General features: G+C 37.1%; 1 protein-coding gene across 6 annotated transcripts in view; it reads right to left on the bottom strand.

Moving 5' to 3' along the window:
• Window positions 1-405: 405 nt before the first annotated feature.
• The window catches only part of CNTN5 (contactin 5), a 609,082-nt gene continuing 587,398 nt past the window's right edge, over window positions 406-22,089 (bottom strand). For all 6 annotated transcript variants that reach the window (XM_071434213.1, XM_071434212.1, XM_071434206.1 and 3 more), the window contains 5 exons: window positions 13,994-14,103; window positions 6,951-7,137; window positions 6,393-6,505; window positions 4,831-4,999; window positions 406-3,199 (listed from right to left, as the gene is read on the bottom strand). In XM_071434213.1, coding sequence (XP_071290314.1) covers window positions 3,096-3,199; window positions 4,831-4,999; window positions 6,393-6,505; window positions 6,951-7,137; window positions 13,994-14,103 — 683 coding nt within the window. In that variant the 3' untranslated portion in view covers window positions 406-3,095. The remainder of the gene's footprint in view (window positions 3,200-4,830; window positions 5,000-6,392; window positions 6,506-6,950; window positions 7,138-13,993; window positions 14,104-22,089) is intronic.

Genomic DNA, 22,089 nt, shown 5'->3' on the forward strand with positions numbered 1-22,089 from the left:
CCACCTTCCCAGGAAAGATTAGATTCCCCTAAAAGCTAATATACATCTCTCTTCTGTTCATGATTTTTTTAAGGCAGAGAACCTTTATCTCTGATGCTAAATTGCAGATTTACATTGCAATTTTCATTAGGTGTAGTTTCATTTTGAGAATTCAGGCCTTCTTTACCTTTCAGATATTTAGCTGTAAAAAAAAAATATTTACCTAGGAAATCCGAGATTTAGATGAAATTGAAATGATGTCAAAAAATATTTGATTTTAAGGGCCACCTTTTCCACATTCACCATTTCAGATTCATCACTTTTTCTTGAAAATAATGTAATTTAAAGGTTCTTGCAGCTGCAAACCAAATAATTTTGTCACCTTGAACTGTACTAATATAACTGAGGAGATGACAGGAGATAAGATAAAAGTCAATAAAAAGAGAATAATTTATTAAAAAGATCTAATGTTACAAGAACAGTACACAGAAACTATTATATTACTGTGTCTTCCACATTGTATATACCATTATATATAGCATATATACAGATTGTATACAATATATCTAACATTTTGATATGGGCCATGACAGCAACTTTCTTTTGGTCTGTGTAACAAGGTTTCTTTCTAATAATTAATTTTTCTGAACAGATCCTGTGACATTATACAAAAATACAGTCTCCTCAGTGACGCCAGACTGCACTATTACAATCTTTTACATGAAAAAGGAAAAAGCTTTCTCTCGCAACTAAAAATGTCATGATAAGGAAACATCTTCTACAAAGTAACAAATAGGTAATACATAGGTACTTAAACATTTAAAACATGTTTATTAATATATTTAAGATGCAAAATACATATTCTGTTCATGTTGAATATAAAACATACCTCCTTTTGTCCCTGCAATACAACTACATTACCTGATGGTATGTTCAATATTTCTATTTGTATCTTCATACTAGGGAGGGAGACGTGTCTAGATGGAGCTGTCTCCTTATCAGACTTTTTTTCTTCCTATAAAGCATATCCATTTTTTGTTATCAGAAAGTTTAACCAAATGCCACCAGCAGTGAATGTAGCCTTTTTGAATACTCTGAAATGAACTGCATTGGCAAGCAACTGTATAAAAAAATAGAGGAAATTATGCATAACTAATTTATAAAATAGCCATTTGACTTTTTTGTTCATCACTTTATTCTTATTTATTTTAACGTTTTGGCAGATGATGGATTGCAGATGTAGGCTCTCTGCACAGTAGCAGTGCTGCTGTTTTACAAGGGACAGCAGGTAGTTATTCTCTATGAGTTTGCTCCATCAGCAATGTACTTTACACCTTCATGTCTTTGATTTCAAAGGCTTTTCCAGAAACAGAGATATATCTTTCTGCAGTCAATTCTTAGCTAGCTATTCTGCCTTCATTTTCTGAGCAACATGGTGACTTAAATGATTTTGAAAACCATTTTTTTTAGAAAATTATTTAAAATATTAGTGGGTAGCAAAGATTTAAGTTGAACCTCCTCTGAAAAATTTTACTGATAAAATATTCAAAAGGAAAAATATTTAGTCATCGTCAGTTTTTACCTTCTTGTCTCTGTTGTGCTTTCTTGGTTACTGTTTTGAAGCAACTGAGAAGGAGCACAGTTGCAGTGTATTATCTGAATGCCAAAAGTTATTTTGCTAGTACTGGCAAAATAATAGCATTTTGAATTGGGAACCCAATTCAGCTAAAATAGGTTTTCATCAAAACTTTTAGAGGTATAGACAACTAGAAGAACATGCTGTTAGGACTTTCATGTTAAGCATTTTTGGCTTGATTCTTCTCAGGCAGTGCAATATTTTTCCTAGGCACGGTCCTCAGATGTGTTAGCAAAATGCTGCCCTTCATAACACTGTGCCCACCATGATTGTACAAACATGCGCACCATCTTCCCTGGGAGTCATTTTTCCTCAGGTTCCAGTAGGTGGGAAAGCCTTCCAATGTAGAAAAATTGTCCAAATTGTCTATTGAGTAAAAAATTGTCTGATACAGCAAAAAATGGGGATTAGAACTGATTTCACGCAGTACCTAGAAGAATAATCTCCCATGAGCTATAGAAATAGAGCCAATTAGATAAATAATTGGAAGGGTGCTCTGGAACACTTTTCCAAGTATTTTTTTCTCAGAAACAAAATTCTCCCAAATATATCCTACTGCAGTCTTTAGATACTTGGATAATGCCATTCTGAAAAGCATAGAATGCTATCAAAAATTGGACTCAGAGGAAAAAGAAAGTTACAACTGAGAAGCGATTGAGAAAAGTTGGTTTATCTCCTTGCATTGCTTTATTTGTCCTCTTAGTAGCTTAATGTATATAATGTTTAAATGCCCAGTGGAATTTTCATAGTCATATGCAGTAGGAATTGATTTCTTATTTTCTACTGAAAATTCAATTGGACATAAAAGCTTGTGGTATTTGATAAAAAATGACTGGTTTCCTCCTAAGCTTGTGTTTAATAATTTTTCATTTACCTGGTAATAAAATAAATGGATTTTCTGCTCCATTTTGCTATGTTCTGGGGTAAGCTGTCTAGTATTTCATTGACAATTCTTTTTGCTAAATGAATACATAGTATATATTTTCAGAACAAGTTCTTTACTTTTCCAGAGGTCTTTGCATATAAACTCTGTTTTTCTTCCTGGTCAGTAGGATACCAGCTGTATCAAACTTTTTTCTATATTTAAAAAGGATATATTTTCTCCAAACCATACAGGTGTACTGTACTAGACACCACCCTGTAATAATACATGACTGGGTTGACCAAATTTGAACATATTAAAAAAGGAAAATACATGTGACAGAAATTACCTTTGCTTACAAAAGTTTATTACGTACAATCTGCATATTTTTGGGCCAAGAAGGGTGTCCTCCCCAGAGGACTTTTTCAAATAAAAGAGATAAAAACCTGATGAATTATTGACTGTGTCTCCGACACTTCTCTAAGTGCACCACAGGCATTTTGATGGGTCTTTAAGCATTAGCTTGGGTTTTCGGTTTCTCCACGGACATAAAACTCCATCCCTTGGTGTCATCAAGTTAAAGCAAACAAATAACAACAACAACAAAGTCTGCAGCCTTCACCATGAGGTTGAAGGTACCATCAGTGCCAAAAGCAGTGTTATAGAGGATGAGGAAGTAGACAACACATGTAGGGTGGACTGAGCACTTGTTACTTTCCCTCCTGAAATGAAAAGCAAAATAATTAACGAACAAATGATGCAAATGGTTCTCAGTACATTTAGATATTAGATTTTGCCCAAATTTATATTCTTTACCCTCAGCAAGACTAATTTTTGGGCAATGGATTACCGTGTGAGAACTGCAGATGCAAAATGGGCTCCATACACAGATGGGATTTTGTGATGATACCTACAGCAACTCGCATTCTGAATCCTCATATTCAGTCTGCAAATTAATAGGAAGTTCCAAAAGGATATATGGTTTTGTGTCTTAATCTTCAAAAAAGCATTAGGCTGCCCTGAGTCACAAATTTTTGTCCCAGAACAAGGAATGAAAGCTAGCCCTTCTTCCCTAGCCTTGTCCAGAGGAAAAAGTGGTCTTTGGCACATTGGTGCAGTGTTCATTTTTGATCACATCACAGTCTTATATGGCCATGCTAAGGAGAAATGTGCTCTGGGGTAGTAGTGGCAACAAGATGGGAAAGGAACCAGACTGGATTTCTTTGGACAACAATTGTCCTAAATGAAACAAATATGATATGCATAGTCTAATTAGATGGAGGACTTTGTGGCCTAGAATTATGATATATGAAAGGAATATTCCATGAGGTAGGGACTAGTGTCTTCTGCATTCTGATATAGCACTGCAGTTTGTGACCAGACTAGAGCTGAAATTGTAGTTCTAGACTGAACTTTCAGGGTCATACTTTTGGTTAGTGTTCCTGAAGGACCAAAGAGCAATATTTAATAAAATTTTAAAGTGTTATCAGAAGGTTATAATTAAAATGCCTTGTTGTGCTCAGGCAAAGATTATGTTATTTCTTTGTTGTTCTAGTCACTTATCCTCCCATGCCTTACTTACCTTTGTGATATTGATACTTTACATTCTTTCAACACCTCACAGTAACTGAGGAGAGAGCAGCTAGACATCAAAATTTACCTAATGAAAACATTTTAATACTGCTCTAAGTTAATAATTAAATAGTAATAATTATGCAAGGGAGTGACTGGAACTTACAGAGAAATTCAGCTTATTCTCAAGGAGGTACATACAGAGGTGTCAGGTACCTAAATCTATGCCACTTTAGCTGTGTTCCACCTCTGGTGGTATAGAATGGTACAGAATGGTGTGTGTATCCCCTAAGACCCACAGAATGGTGTGTGTATCCCCTAAGTCCCACAACAGATCTGCCAGCTGTGTTTGGCATGCCTTAGGACATTGCAAATGTCCTTAGGTGCTCATGTCTTAATACTAAAATTCAGACCTGAATTGCTGTCAGGGCTCCACTGCTGGTCTCTGTGAATTGCATCCCAGCTGACTTTATTGCTCTTTGAGACACTAGTGCACATATAAACATCTACAGCTCAGGTAGGGTTTTAGGTGTTATCCTCAAATGGGAGAGATTTCCTATAAATCATCTCTTTGTTCATCAACCTCACATGGTTGCCTCAGAAGATCTTAAACATCCCATGTGTCACTAGATACCTTTGTTTCTAAAGAACTAAAGACTCAGATCAATGGTTTGATTTAATAGCTAAAGAATTGTGAGAACATTGTTTTTCTGGTAGAGAATAGCAGAGTTAATGAGCATTGCTATAATCACCACACTTTCAAATAAAAGTGTAACCTTACCTGAAAAAGATGGAACTCTGATCTGGGGACTTGCAGTCCCATCCCCTCCTTCACTGACAGCACAGACCTCAATGATGTAGACCCCAACATCAGGAAGAAGTACCACTGCAGAGGTTTTTTGTGTTTCTATAACTTGGCTATTGCTCTGGCCCTCTTGCCGAAATAACACCTGTGGTGGATAAAGTAGAGAGTGGTCACAGTGGTCATTCAAGCTCTGTACCAGACATTTTGTGTAGATTACACAGTCATTGCAGTGCTAACTGTTTCATGCTTTCATTGGGGATTTCTTGACATGGCAATTGAACAGACTTTGCTTTTACTCTTCCCTTTCTGCAGTGGCTTCAAAACAGTAATAGCAAAATATTATAGAGATTCATGAATGTGAAAGGACATAGATTGTGACCTAGAGCAAAGACAGAGGACTTGCCCTCTTTAGCATATAGGTGTTGTACAACTTTATCCCCAAAATTTCAAAGTTTATTTTGAGTTCCATTTGATTCAAATTCTTATCCCAATGTTCCTGTTGATATTCACATTTTTGGCTCAAGAACCCAACTTCCAATATAAGGAAAATAGCCTGAATAATGTATTTACTGTGTTTACCTTAGCTGGCTAAATCAACTGACAACAGCTCAGATATGTCCCTGCATTTCCTGTGAAACTCTATACAAATTTATGGCATGTGGGAGGAAAGCAAGTCAGCACGTAGCTGTCTTTTTGGTATTTCTGCATAAGCGTTTCTGTTCTCAGAGAAAATTGAAAAGGTCAGAGAGGTGTGAAAAACCAAAGAAGTCAACTCTACTATTTCAGAATATCAACTATTTTGATAAAGGTTAGGACAGTTTCTGGTTTATTTGAACCATTTTACACTTTCTCGGTGATATTGCCTGATGTATCAGAGGAGATATGAGAATGTTGTCTATAGAAATGATTTGATATGGGCTCCAAAAAAACCCAGACTCCACACTTCTTCAAAAACACTTAAATCATTCTACTTTTATTTAAGGTATTGCAGTGAAGTCTGATTTTATGACTTGTTATTTAAGTGTTAATCTGGATTTTATTCTTTAAAACTTCAAAACTTTAAATTCCAGATATTACCATCACTGCTGTTAAGCATCACTAACATGATCACAAAAAAACTGAATTACTTGTGTTTCTGCTAAAAAAATATTAATTTTAATGTAAATTGAAGATATCTCATTATTCTGCATTTTTCTAAATCCTACTGTAAACACAGTTGAAATGAAGAAGTATTAGGAATTTCAATGCAGTGTGATATTATTAATAGCCACTGCTGACTCAGAGAGGATGGACTGACCCCCTGAGATAGAGGGGAGTCAGATAGAGTTTGGCATTTGAAAATCACAACACAAAAATATGTTGGGACATTTCTCTGATTTTAATTTTATTTATTGCTTCTCACAGTGAAAGCTGTTTGGAGACAGTCTGTAGAGAATGCTTCATTTGCACAGAGAAACAAGAAAGGGAAAAAAGACAACAAAGAAGAGGAGCAATTGCTTGGACGAGAGAAAGGTGAGCCAGGAAAGGGAAACACTAACCTTGTATCCCATTACATCAGATTCATTAGCTAGAGGTCTGACTGGCTCCCACCCAAGAGACACATGTGAGCCATCCTGTATCCACATAATATTGCCTGGTGCTTGGCTGGGAGCTGAGAAAAAAAAATAACATGTACATATATGTATTTTTATAGGTAGTTTCTTTAAAAACAAAAGTATTTTAATTTTTCATTCTATTTAAAACTGGTAATGTTACCAGCCTTCCCACTCTAGATGGAACATTTAAGATTTTTTTTCATCAGTAGTGTAATTTGGTAGATTATAGTGTATTTATTCCACCCACCCCATAAATTCCACAAAGCTTATGGACTTGAACTCTTTTCTCCCCCTTTGTACAAAATGCCTTGTTTTCTAGGAAATTAACCTTTGTTATGAAGGCAAAGTCATATGAATTAATTTCTAAACATCAAAGCAAAGCCATGAATCAAAGCTATACATGATTCCTGATTATTATACACTCTTAATAAATAAGAACCTAAGTGAACAGAGGTTGCTCCCTGATTTCTTCCTTTTAGCAAAGGTACTGAGATTACTTACGGGATTTTTTGGTTGCTGCATGCACAGCAGTGCTAGGTGGTCCATACCCTGCAGCATTGTAAGCCCTCACTGTTAGGTGATATAATGTGTTTCCTTCTAATCCTGTCAGGAGGATGGATGACTCATTTCCCTCTGTTTTGACCTTTTCTGCTGCTTCTTCCTGCTGCATGTCCTTCCAGTAACCAACCTGCCAACAAGCAACCAAACGAAGGATTAATATAGGCACCTGGCAAGCTCATGCTGCCTGATGCTTGTGCTTATTACCCTGTGGAAGGTATTTCTGCCATTTATGTTTTTTTCTGATCATCAGACCCCTTTAAGCATATGGGATTTGCAGCTTGACCTCAAGCCATTCAGTGCTCTCTTCTCCAAAATGGCAAGACATGGAATATTGTGGTGTGACCTGGAGCACATGGAATAGCTGTGTACTGGCACAAGAGCAGGTTACTATAAGACAGAAGAGGAGAGGGTGAACTTTGTCCAGGAGAATTCATCATTGAAGGACACCATTGAAGGAGAACTCATCCTCTGGTAGGTCACCAGAATATCTGCGTTCACCCTGGAAAACTCTGACTGCATCAGTTAAGTGTTGTGAGCAATATTCTCTTCCTGGCCTGGTGCAACTGAGATCCAGGGGATTTCTTATCAGTCCAATGAATAGGCAATGACAGAAGAATGATGGAAATATTTCAATCATTTGAAAAATAAAAACAGAAGAAAAAGAAGGAAATGGATTCAGTTTTAGTTCTTGGATATAAACAGGTTTCTGGTAAATGAAGTTTTGATAATATGTTCATGCTCTTCATTTTCAGACATAAAATGAAGCTCTAAATGACCTTTGGTGGTTATTCTCTAGCATCTTTGAATTTATCATCATCTCAAAGAGGTTATAAAGATGAGCTGAGAATTTGGCTAGTCTTTGTCCTAAGGGACCAAGCACTTCCAGGGTGTAACTAAAGATAATGTATCTAGTTGAGCTACACAAGTAAGGCAATTCTCATGGGTCCCTATTTTGCCTAACGGGAGATGTCACTAAAATGCCATTCAAAGACCTATACTTGGCTTACTGTTATTCATGCTGAGACCTACTTGCTTTTCTTGCACATTTTGACCTTTTGTGTGAAGCTGGTTATTTCTTAATAAGTTATTTACATTGTATCAAGATAACATTTCTTCTGAGAAAAAAAGGTCAGAGACAAGACAGAACTCTTGAGAATGTCTCCCAGGAAATGGTGAACCAAAAAAACCCAAGGGTGTCACAGGAAAATAAGACCAATGAGCACAATGCTGACCTTTTATAATTGCATTAGGACTGCCATAAAAAAAAGATCTGGTTGCAAAAATATACATTTGAGGTCCTATCTTCACTTGACAAAAGTGTCTCTGTTAACTTTGATTGAGCGTATATTGGTTTGTGTCAGCTCACAGTCCACTTTTTCAACTGTAAAATTCAAGTGTTTGTCTTTTGTGTGTATGTCTGCATTATCTCATGTTAAAATGCTGTTGCTTTAATTCTTAGATCAGTGACAGCTCAGTTCACAAATCTAGCTGCAGTCACCACTTGTTCTGAAATAAGTGTGATTCACTGAGGTATTTTGCTTGATGAATACTTGACCAAAGCTACTGATATCTGAAATAACACCTATTCAGAGTCAGTTTTCTTTTCTTCAAAAGAAAATGGAATCAATAAGCATTTTTTTGCATCCTATTATTCAATCTCCAACGCTTATTATCTCTTGGGCAGTCAGATTCCTTTCTTTTTACTTGTGATGCATCTTTACAAATTTGGTGCTACGATGGTGAGAACTGCACAATATTGAGCACTGTATGAACAGGCAGTGAGGGGGAACATGTGTCCTGGAGACCCTATCATCCAGACACTGCAGTCTGCTGAGGATCCAACAAGAAAAGGGTCAGAAAGGAAAAGTGGGATGACTAAGCTTATACAGGTGAACAGTAGCAGGGGTGGAAATGCAGCTGAAGTTTTTCTCCTTTTTCTAGAAGGCCAGGAGCAAAATTACAAGTAGCTGCATTTATTCACAGGACACATCATGTCTCATGTTAATGAAATGTTAATGGATTAACTTTGATCTCTTTTTCTTTTTTCTTTGGGGGGGAGGGGGTACCACATGCATCTATCTGTTGATGACCAAAAGAAATAAAAGAAGTAGCTATAAAGCAAAAAAATTCCAATAATTGTTGACTGAGGTAGATGGTGTGGGGATTTACACTGATTTGAACTGAAATGAAGATACTTCTGATGTTTAAAAGTGAGAGACATATATCTTAAAATAGAGGGTTTTCTTATTTACACTTCTCTGCATTTGCTGGTTCTTTTTAAATCTTATTTTCTGTAACCTTAGTTTAAACTTCTCAGAAGGGATCTATAACACAGAACAGGTTTTCATTAATGATAACATTGAATATTGATAATAGCATGAAGCATAAATCATAAAAAAGTAGCCCATATTTGAAAACTGAAAGAAAAAGGAGAGAAGAAAGCATTTTAATCTGTTTAATGCATTCTAGTTTGCAAAGTTTTACATTTTTTCTGGACCTCCTGTTGTTTTTAGCCAAAGAATAGTAAACTTTGATACCTAATTTCCAGAGACCCATCCCTTTGAGCTGGAGAGGAGCAACCTGCTTTGCTCTTTTCATGGGTTGAGCAATAGTTAAAAGCAAATCTTGGTTTAAAAAAAAATCTGTCTAAAATTCTTCTACCTCTGATAGTTGCAGACCACTTCCTTGAAGTTTTAAATTAAAAAGCATCTTAAATGATACCACTCTTTTCCCTAAGTTGGTTTCTAGGTTATACAGTCTTTGTCATAACTTAATTGGATCTAATTGCAGGTGATCTTCACTAAATGCAGTAAAATTAGAGTTACTGGCTGGATATTCTTTCTGCTGACCACAGAAAAATAAAGCTACAAATTAAGCATATCAAGTAAGAGTGTAAATTAAGTAGAATTTCTGTCTTGCTTTTCCAGGCTATGGTTAAAATATCCATATGCTCTTTTTAAATTACCTCCAGGTATACTTCACTAAATAAAACAAACAAAAAAAAATCAAGTACCATACAGATGAAATTATCTGTTCCATTATAAAAACAGATAAAGTGCAACTAAGAAGCAGCAAAATATGGAGTATTTCTCCTTGAAATGCCATAATATGGTTTTATGAAATAAATAATATAATAAACCAGGTTATTATGCCAAGTAATCCTCTCTGAAAATGGCACTCAATATATTTTTTTCATCTTTTATATTTTTGTTATTTTTGGATTTTGTTTATTTGTTTTCTTCATGTTGATCTTTTGATTGCATTAACCAAACTCCTATCCCTTAGAGGAACTCCAGCAAAAAAGACATGAGATTTTTCATTTATACTTAGGTATTAGCCTTGTCTTTCTGGAAAAGTGAAAAGAAACCCAAAATATCTCTTCTTCCAGTCAGTAATTCTTTCTGTTTTCCTTTCTTACCAGTAGTGAACAAAAAAGAAAACATTGCCTTGGGCTCAAATAGATTTTATAACCTTCAGCTTATAGATTCCAAACAATAAGTATGAACAACACACTATATTTTTCCACAATTCTGACAAAATTTTCGAGCTGCTTCTACTTTATCAGAGTGCAGCTGGCATATATTTAGTACGGTCGGGTGGACAGCTGACAAACCTGTACTGAAGGCAGGAATAATATGTGCTTTGGAAAATGCAAATGAGGGCAGCAAACCTTGCACAAAACTCACGTGACATAACAGTTAACACTGCCTTTCAAGGACGACAATGTGAAACTGGACAAGTTCCTTTGCCTTTCATTACTCCTTAGTACAAAGTGCAAGCAGGGCCACAGTGAAAGTGGGTCACTGTGAACTTGTCCACATTTAGTAAATATTCTGTCACTTTGGTTGATTAAAGCCCAAACATTCAAGTGTTAAGAAAATAGCTGCTTCTTTTATAGTGCTGTTGCCAAAAGGCCAGAAATGTGAAGACTGTGTAGGAGGTTGTCACTGCTATGATGACCGCAGCCAGAATACAAATTGAGACATGAAAGCAGAGTGGCTAGTCAGATTGTTTTGCATTCAGATTGAACCAAAGGCAACCCTTTACTTGTGTCTCACAATAATTCTACATTAAGAAACAAATAAAAAACTGAAAAAAAAGATAATTCATCCTTTTATCAAAATTACAGTATTTCTGTGCAATATCTATTTGCTGTTAGTGGATTAAAGGAGTACTACAGGCTTTGCTTTCCACTGCAGTGAACAAATGATGAACTTTCAGAATTGGTTTTGAAATGAAGGGTTTTCCCACAAGTGAAAGAAACTCTTAAGAAAAAAGATAATATGGGTAACATAAAGCTATTCTGTATTTCTGGGTGATTTTTGGGGGGTGGATTTTAGCCCTACATGGACTCCTTTGCTTTGTGCACTGTGGGGTGCCTTAAAGACAGACTGTCAATATGTTAGGAAAATTGGGCTGATAGCGTGCACCTAGTGTACTAAAGTGAATATAATAATGCACTGACTCACTGTACTGATCCTATAAATCATTACCTCCTTTTTGATGAAATCCTTCCCAAAAATGGAATTGAAAAGATCTAGCAACACCATCCTTAGAAGTTATTCTCTCCTGCTGAATTGTGCATTTACTTTCATGTTTACTGAGTAAGTGCTGCTCTGATTGTTATCATTCCTGTGAGGATGGAGGAGAGTAAATTACTCCATGGAAGATTTGTCTGCCAGAAAGTGGGCAGAGGAATTCTGGCTAAATGAGCAAATATGGAAAGAGCAGGATGGGTTTGGGTAGGATGGGGAGGAAAAAAATACCCTCATCTCCCCAGATAAAGTAGTACCTTAAAAGGTATTACTACCTAGGAGGCTCCTCTAATTTCTCCGTGGGAGGAGGTAAAAGGGAGCAGTGAATTTTTTTTATACTTAATTTTATTTTTAGGTCAATTGCAGGTCCTTGGCTTGAAATATTTACTCTGTAATCTTCATGCTATAATCTTAAAATTGGTACACAACAGAGCGAGGAGCCAAATTATTAATAAGGTTCACTTCTCCTGTACAGTAACTTCTCCTGTATTAATTGGTATTTTCAGATTTGTACCTGAGGAATCTGTGAGAGACATAGAGGTTGTAGAGACATAGAGATATTATACCAAACAGTATTGCTGTTTGGGTCAGAGTATGCCAAACTCCAAAGGTTTTGCACTTACCAGGTGCAGAAGACCACCTCTGACACAAAGCAAGCCCACTGCCCTACCTGTAAAAGCCATCTATTGCTAGGACACATCTGTAGAGCTAAGGGAAGTGTTATGTGACAAGCAAGTAAATGCAAAATCCATTCACATTATGAAAGGATAAGCTTCTAGGGAAATAAATTTCAATTTTAGAGAGAAAATCTATTTTTTATTTTAAAATATGTAATGCAAAGTTAATAGAACATTTTGAGAATCATTTTGATCGATGGAATGAGGATAAGAGTGAAAACAGTAGATATAATTTAAAAGATGTTAAGATAGCTGAGGAAAAAAAACAAACCAGACACCTTTCTGAAAAGAAAAAAGACAGGGTGCAGCAAGTAAGTTATTACAAATGATAAAAGACTGGTCTCAAGATTGAAGTCAGCTTAGTAACAAGTGGAACACTTCAACATTGAGAGGAATAGTATTTGGAAGATGAATATCATCTCTATCAGATACAGTTTTGTTCTCTTTATAAATGGTATAGTTAAAGGTAAAATGGTCAAATATAACTTTTGCTGCATGAAGCAAGCTATGTGCAAAGGAATAGAAACATATTTAATGTAAGGAAGAAGGAGAAAAGAACAATGAAAGAAAACTGACAGAGGGTTAGCAGAGTTCAGCATGCAGATGTAGGAGAGAAAAAGACCTGAACAAATGCTAGACCTGAGGGGACACACCAAAGTCACAGCCCATTTGCCCAATGCTAGATATTAATAGAGATATTGCTATCCAATACATCAGGATAGGCTACAGAAACAGATTAAAAAAATATTTACTGGCTGCATCTGAGCTATGAGGTAAATGTGCTGTCCTCGTTGTGGCTGGCCAGCCAGAGGCTGAGCTGGAGAAAGTGCTGGCTCTGGTGCTGCCCAGACACCTACATTTCCTTCCTAAGGCTATTGGTGACTGTCACCAGCTCCTGTGGTTGCCCAGACATGCTACCAGGGAGACACCCTCTGCTATCCTTTGACACCCACATGATTGGTGTCTACCTCAGACCTACACATTTACCCTCTTTTCCATGTTACTGGAGAAAAATCAGGAATGAGTCAGCACTGTCTAAAGGTCTAAAGCAGGACAAAAAGCCTGCATCCCAAAATCAGTTAATTTGGTTTAGCTAGACTATTTAATGAGGACCAGCCTGATCCACAAGGTCAGGGTGGGTTGTTGTGGTGGCCCAAAAGAATAGACAGGTGTACTGCTAGATATGATCTGTTCCTGGAGGTTTGGATTGTAAACTGCATCCAAAAGTGCAAGGAGGTCCCTTGCCAGGGCTGGTTCACTCCCCCAAGTCTGGAAGGGCTGTCTCTAAGCAGTGTTTTATTTAAGGACTGTGAAGCTGCTGCTTCCCTCCTGACATCCTGTTGTTACTGTCTGCCCAGCAGATGTCCCTCGGCCACTGTGGGATGAGAGCACATGGATGCAGAGGCTCTCTCCTTTCTCTGTGCTGATTACTGTCAGTAAATAACAAGTTTGAACTGGTCGCTTAGAGCTGGAAACAGTCAATACCTAATTTTCCCCAGCCTGTGAATGATGCATGCTGGGTCACTTGCAGTTCTTTCAGCTATTTCTGAAGTGACAAAGAGATGTTATAAGAACTGGTGTTGAACAGTTTTCAAGCACAAATAAATAAAAAATGTTCTGGTGCTACAGCTGTGACCATTGTTCCACAGCCAGGGGTACGTATGCTAAAACAAGACTAATTCCTATTGAAGTTTCACTACTGCACATGTTAACAGAATGCAACACTCTCAAAAGCAACAAGACTTCTCATTATGATATTCTGTGTTCATACCTCGAATCCCTGTGGTCTTCCTAGACTTTCTTTAATATGTTTCCACGCAACAAGAATCTCTGATACAGACAAACTCGTAGCTTTGACATCGATGGGAGCAGCAGTGGGTTCTGTATTAAGAAAAATTGAAACAATAAACCTCCACTGTAACAGCTTGTATTTATCAAAAACACTCTGCCTGAAACTGTCATTTACTTCCTTTATTCTACCTTAATACTCTCAAGAAGTTATGACACTTAAGGGGAACATGAAAAACTGAACAAGATGAAGAGATTATTATTGTTGTATTTCTTTATTTGTGTCATGCTACATCAATATCTCATCACTGATGATGGGTGCAGCAAACTGCGAAAGAATCTCTTGTCTGCAATTCTTTAAAAAAGCTTTAATATTTGTATATGTATCCCCTTCCTCCACACACCCCTTTCATAGCCCTCTGAACTGCAGCAGCAAACGGAGCATTCATTCTATTTGTGGTTTTCTAGTGCCATTCTGTCAGCTCAGGATGAGCAATGCATTGCTGGGGTGCTCAGTCAGTCCTGCCCTGGGGCAATACTGAGCAGGAAGTGTTACCCTGCACTGTAGTGAAATGCTATGTGAAAGATACTTTTTTTAAGACTATGTTATTATATCCTTGAAGTCACAGGCACCAGTGTTTGGGATGTACCACCTTCTCTCTGCTGTGCAGCATTTACTGTTTTAGGCCTTGGGTGCACATTTTTATAAAGACACCAAGACCTAATGTCTGTCCCTCTGATTACCTGTGTTTGTTTGCATTGGCCTTCTGTCTGTGCTTCTATCTCCATGCTATCCATGTAACACTCTGCAGTCCTGACCTCCTGATTATCTGGAACAGAGGATCCTTCCAGTCCTCCAGCCTGGCTGGGTGCCCCTTGGTGGTGCTGGGGCATGGCCAGGTTGCTCACAGAAGGCTGTGGGATGCTTTACACACCACGCTTGCCCAGCAGTGTTGTCACAGGCGTGTTTGCCTTTGTACTTTCACATCAATGAATGCTTTATAGAGGCCCAGCTTCTTTCAGTGGTTGGGAAGTTGAGTAAATGTCCCCAGATATTTGCTATGACAGGCTACTGAGCACCCCACCGCTCAGTTGTATCACCTGTTACAGTAGTGACAAGTGTCCAAAAATTGTCTCGTATGAAACTGGAACATGACTCAAGGAAATCTTGTGAGTAATCTTGTGAGTATTTTGCTTTATTACCTAAATACAACTGAAAACTTTCTTGAAGACAAGCTGGGGAGGCAAGGCTTCTACATATACTGTGCAGCACACAATAGGGGATTTCTCCACCTTTCTGGTGTAGTTCACATAGCAAAAATGTGAATTCACATTCCCCTCTAGTTACAGAACCTATGATTTCTTCCTTGGCCTAATGTTCCTCATTACATTTCTAATGTGTTGATCTGTTCCTGAAGGGCAGGCAGAGGTCTTGGTTTTATGTCGCAGGGAGACAGATCAAAGAGCTTTCTGAAAAACGGGGTTTTGGGAACTTGTTTAAAAGGGTTGCAGAAAAGCAGTCTCCTTACAGAACAGCCTGAGATAAAATTACATGTTTTTCTCAGTGATCAAACCACCTAATATGTAAGATATCTAATATCAATGTTGACTCATTAACTACTCTCCTTTCTCTGCAGCTGTTGCTCTGGCACTGCTGCCCAACAAATATTTTTGACACGGCTCATACAAATTTTTCATCCTTTTTGATGTCAGGCTTTTAATGCTTGTTACACTTTTTTGATCTCTTTTTTTAATTTATGTCCGAAGAAAAAAAGTCAATCTGATGTGATATGAAGTGGTGTTTGCTGTTTGCCAGCAATGAGTATCACTAAGAAGTATAAAATATGTTTGGAACTTTTTAGGTAATAAAGAATAAAAAAAATATGTTCAGGAATAGGAGAAATGATCTTTTGAATTCAATACTGAAAGAATTGCATTATGAAGAAATATATTGCTCGTAATATCATTTTCTGTTCAACAGTTACATCCTGCTTTCCATTTTATGTACTACTAAGATTTGTGTGGCAAAAGCTATTTTCTAGTTTTTGTATTATTGAAGCAATTACCTTGTTGTCAGAAAAGATTGCAGTGGTATAAATAATTTGAGATGTACACAAAATGTTGGTTGGCAGACTTTACATTTTCTATAAATGCAGGAATCATTTTCTCTTCACAGCATTCATGAGGAGTGGTTTATACATTGCTTGAATAGAAACATAGAATATTTTCTGATAGTTTTAAAAATGTTTTCAACAAATGGAGCAGAAATAGTTTGGATTTTTTATGTGAAGAAAATGTATTTCTCACATATTCAGAAATAATTCACTGCAGTTTCATTGATATTAGGCACTGAGAATTGTGTTCAGCAAAACAACAGAAATTATCTATTTAGGAATAAGATATAGTATGACTGTCTGAAAATTTTTGGAGCCTAAATAGCATTTTTTATTGATTCAGATATGATGAGGACCATATAATTTCTGGTGATATAATACAGTCTGTGGTTCACTCCAATGTCATGCTTCAGTCTCTGTGTCTAAAACTAATGATAAGTTTGATAGGTTCATTAGCTTTTTCTATTATGGTCACTGATGTTATAATCATATTATTTTCTTCACCTATATTAAACCTATAGGTGTCTACCTAAGGTCATACTTCCTGAAAAAAGAAAAAATGTCCATTTTTAAGAGTCTCTTTAATAGTCCTTTCTTTGAATTAAAGATGCAGTACAACAAATTCTCATAAGGCTGTGTTTGATATCCATGAAACACTGTCTTTCCCTGTGCTGCAATGACACTTTAAAGAAACATGATCAATATGTAGGTTTTTTGGGATGGCTGTAAAATGGCAGGACATACATTTGCACTAATTTCATTTCTAATGTTCAGAGAGGGAATCCTGAATTTTGACACTAGGAAGTAAAGAAAAGAATCAGTTAGTAGCCCTCAGTGTGTAGTACCTGTTTATGACTGTAAGCTGATCTGTTTTCCTGAAATATTCATCCTTAAGGATTTCCACATGAAGTCCAAAAGCCTACTCAAATTTATGTTGTTTTCATTCTTCTGTGGAACAGAGCCTCAGTCAGGACTACTCAACCAATCACTTCATATCTGTTCAGTTCTTATTTTGATTCCAAAAAGAATTTTTACAAAGCAGTCTTATTCAAAATTCAAGCCCTTATTTGAAGATAAGAACCTCAGTCTGAGCAATTGCATTATGACTGCAGGCAGTTCTTCATAGTTGAGATTTTGGGATTTCAGCCAGGATCTATTTCTGTGATAATGCCTCTCTGTGGAAAAATCCACAAGAGATACATCAGAAGGAAAATCAGGAAAAGTCATCCCTCTTGTGTTAACCTATAAGTAAAGAAAGTGGTAGTATTTGCTTCCTTGCTAGAAATAGCCACATAGACTATCTTGCAAATCAGAGAACCTTTAGTGAACCTTTTCCATTCTGAGAAATGGGGGACTCCACCAGATCTGCAGTGAAATGTCTGTCTGTAGGATATAGAACTTTCTCCAGAATCTTGTGCTTAAAAGGGGAAAAATATCCAATTTCCACAATAGCAGAAATAAGATTACTGTTTCCAGGACAGACCTTTGGAATTATCACTTTTCCACAAGTCCTTTCTATTTTCACCTTCTCTCTGACCATCCTCTTTGCAGAAGACAAAACAGAGGAAAAATTAGAAGAGTATTGGAATGAGCTACAAGTGAAGACCTCTGCCCTGAATATTTTTGATGTAGTGCTGAAATACTCTTTCTTGTTGGGTAGATCTTCTGAAGCCTTCTCCTGCACACTTTCTCACAGTGCACATCCTGCTGTGACTCTCCATTCCCTGTGGAATAACCCAGATTTATTACACAGCAGAATGTCACCTGGGAATAAGGAGCTGCCTAATTCCACAAAGAATTTGCCAGAGGAGTGTTGCCATCTTTATGATCATAAAAGGTTTGTTTCCATCAAGTGACATGGCAAAAAGAGTTACCCTCAGGATGTGAGGGGGGGATGTGCCCATTATATCTATTGCACATCTGCTTCCCAGGGGGCTAGTGCCATTGATCAGAGGAGTGATAATAAACTCCTGCATGTCAAGGTTGTGATTTCATTCCTTAAAAAGTCATTGGAGACAGCTCTAGCTTAGCTTTCACAGGATCTCTCCAGACAGATCATCTGGCAGAATCAGGAAATAACCCTCTGTAGTTTACAGCTAATCTGCCAATTAGTTTTCAGGTTCACCTAAACCCCAAGCAGCTCAGCTTTAGCTATGAAATGAATCACAGGACTTAAAGAATTTAAAATTTTAATTAAAGACGTTGAGGCTGTATTCAAAGGTGTGTAATTGCATATTATTTCCTCTCAATGAAAAGAAAATAGCAACTTATTTGTCTAAATATGGAGACACAAAACTGCAGTAGCTTTTGTATGGTCCTTTGCCTTTTGGATAACTGAGAGTTTTGGGTCTCCATTGGCTTGATGAATTACCCCAAATCCATACAAAGCAAGAACAAAATCTCTGTGCAGTATCATTGCATCTTGTATGTATAACAGAAGTGCATCTGGGGTCCCTCAGGAGGTTTTAAACATTAAGTGTGAGAGTCTTCAGGCTTCAACCTGTATCACTCAGGGCTTTCTATTTCCTATTTAGAAGTTTTTAGTAGTATTCATTACTCCCTTTATCAAAACTATAGATCTTTCAATTGTTGTGAAGATAATTCTGTCAATGCCTGAAGGAGAAATTAGATACTGAAATGAACAGAATTGATCCTGTATCACCCATTATGACAACCATTAAGCAAAAAATCCTTTATAAAAGGCCTAACTCATCTTGAAACCAGTTGGGTTCCCAGAAACTTGTTTCTATTTCCTTTTATATTCTCATCTATTTCCATACTGTAGAGTACTCTAATTCATATTTATCCTTGTGCTTTTAGGCTACATCTGTACTTGTAAACTAAATGGGGACAAACAGCTATCTGTGGCATTATACTGTTGGCATTATCCATATTGACTCTGGGCAATTTGTGCTGCCTCAGGACGTGATAGTTTTATCAGAGTAAGGCCTTCATGCAAATTAAAACGTTTGAGTCTTTCTTATGTGTAATTTCTACCCCATCTCCATGAGTAGAAGAACACATTAATTTTTATTTATGGTACATTTGAATAGCAAATTCTGCATTGTTGAATTTAGAAAGAGTCAATTGGCAATACCAGAAAATTTCACTACAGATATAAAAATTTTCACTTTCATGTTCTTCTTAACTATCCTGTCTATATAATCTTATTTATTTAAAATAAGTGATAAAGTTTTTATTGTTTACAATTTCTTGATTATATTTAATATAAATTCCTTACTTCAATTATTCATGCCTTATATACTTCCCAATTAAAAAAAAAAAAAAAAAGAACCTATGAACCTTAATTTTTTATCTATACTTGTGTTATTTTTATCTTTTTCATTACTTGGATTGCATTATGTATGTTTTTTACTTATTCTGATTATCTTTTAGGGGGTACATCTATAGATCCTCAGATGTAATGTCCTGTCAGACATATACCATTTCTTGCAGTATAAACTTCAAATATCTGTTAAACGTTTCACTTAGAGACATTCCCAAACACTTCTATTTTTAGTTTCATCAGTTAATTCTAGTTAATAAAATAATTTCCTGCTTTTTAATGATGATGTGTACCACTGTTATTTGTTATGATCAGCTTTTCTATGGTGTCTTAATTATTCATCAGAACAAGGCTATTGTACTGTTATTTCTTCTCACTTAGTCAGTACTGGATAAAGAATCTGCTAATTAGCACAGCCAGAACACAAGGTCATTAGTCTTTACTAATTAGTTTTTACTATCCAAACTACTCTGAACAGCTAAACTTGCTGATAAATAACAACTTTCTTTAGTATTTTTCAACAATTAGAAATGTCTTTTTCAGCATCCAAATTGATCAGGGTAATCAGTAATTGACCTCTAGCTTGACTTCCAGCTTTTGTAATTGCCCTTTTCCAAAATCACATGGAACCCAAACCCAAGGTTATTCTGCTTTATCCAAACACTGATTTTTTATTTGCTGATACATTATCACATCATCAGCATGTTATGACATCCAACTTCTTACTTTTATTTTGTCTTTCTTGTGTAGCTCATACTTTGTCTAAAGAAAGCCAGCCTGGCCATCACTGTTATCAGCACAGCCTTTTCCGTGTTCTTACCATCATACTTTCAAACTTGTATTTCCTTCTTCATTGCTATATTTGTGATTTCCCCAGTTTTCATTTTCCAGTGAATTAAAGCCACACACAGAGGTTGCAGATAGTTTTCTCTGGTACTGAAAGCTTGTATTAGTAATTTTGGAATTCTTAGCACCTTGGTATTTAGGTGAAATGTAGTCATCAATAAAAAGAGGATGCATAAATGTTTATGTTGTAACAAAAAGTGCTAACATTATTTTTGTTCATTGCTTTATTTTCAGTGTCTAGTGCCTTTACAATGTATTTTTTCTTCTGTGGATGAAATTCATCTGTACCTGCACTGAATTTCAGTGCTGTTTTAGTATTTCCTAGCAAGACTCTGATACCTTATTTTCCTGACAGAAAGTATGGACAGAAGATTTCTCTCTGTTTTGTTCATGATCCTTTTCAGCCTCAGGGCTGCACATGGCAACCTTTCTCCTGGCAGGTAGCCTAATTTGCTGTGCCCTCATGTCTCTTTCTCTTACTAAGGTTTTCCTTTATGTAAAGTTCAGGCTCATCCTTTCCAGCTGGTGGAAATGCCTACTGTCTCCTTTTGTTCTGCCTTCTTATTGAGGTAATTGTGCATCTTTTTTCTATCCTGCCTCTTCTGAGCATCATCCTCATTCCCTCTTCAGAACTGCTTCCTGATTCCCATCATCCCTTTTAACATCACTACATGTGATCTCTATTTCCTTCTTTTCTCTGTGATTACTTGCTTTATTTCCTTTCCTATGTTTTCCAGGAAAGGCTCTTCCTTCAAACTTCCCTACTGAATAAAGATACCTTTTCCAGAGAATCACACATATATTTGATTTGCTTTTCTCCACGGGTTATATGTCTAGTTTTGTACAACCTTTTTAACTGATTCTCCATTCTATTCTCTACTCTTCCATTACATTCATCTGCAATTTTAGGTCCTGGGCAGTCTTTCTCATGAACTATATTCTGATGATTTTTATAAAGTCAAAAGACTGGTGAAGGAGGGAAAAGATCTTAAAGTATCTATGACCAGGTAGAATTTCTTGCCTCTTCAACTTTGGGTCACCACTGTTGTTGATGTTTTAGTGACCGTTGGTGTAATTCTGTCTTCTAAGTACCTGTTGGGTCAATGTCCAGGTGGAGGCTGGTGACAAGTGGTGTCTATCAGGGCTCTGCCTTGGGACCAGTGTCCTTCTTTATCAATGACATGGACAGTGAGATCAAGGGCACCCTCAGCAAGTTTGCAGATGACAACAAGCTGAGTGCTGCAGCTGACACACCTGAAGGACAGGATGCCATCCAGGACCTGGGCAAGCTGTAGAAGAGGGTCTGTAGGAACCTTATGAGGTTTAACAAGGCCGAGTACAAGGTTCTGCACCTCAGCTGGGACAGTCTTAAACACTGAGTGGGAAAAGAACTAATTGAGAGCAGCCATAAAGAGAGGACCTTGTGAGTTGTCATGGATGAAAAGCTGAACATGAGCTCTCAGTGTGCACTCACAGCCCATAAAGCCAATCATAACCTGGGCTGCGTCCAAAGCAGTGTGGGCAGCAGAGAGAGGGAGGGGTCTCTGCCCTTCTGTTCTGCTCTGCTTTGCTTTGTTCTGCTGAACTGTTTGCCTTTTGTTCTGCTCTGCTCTGCTCTGCTGAGACCCCTCCTGCAGTGCTGCATCAGCTCTGGAGTCTTCATCACAAGAAAGACCTGGACCTGCTTTAGCAGATCCAGAGGAGGACATGAAGTTGATCAGAGGGCTGGAGAGCCTCTCCAGACAGGCTGAGAGAGTTGGGGTTGTTCAGCCTGGAGAAGAGAAGGTCCCAGTGAGAATGTCTGGTGATCTTCCAGTACTTAAAGGAGGCTTA

The sequence above is a fragment of the Agelaius tricolor genome, unplaced genomic scaffold, assembly GCF_023055355.1.
Source record: "Agelaius tricolor isolate 1412-34295 unplaced genomic scaffold, bAgeTri1.0.p SCAF_9, whole genome shotgun sequence".
NCBI lineage: Eukaryota > Metazoa > Chordata > Aves > Passeriformes > Icteridae > Agelaius > Agelaius tricolor.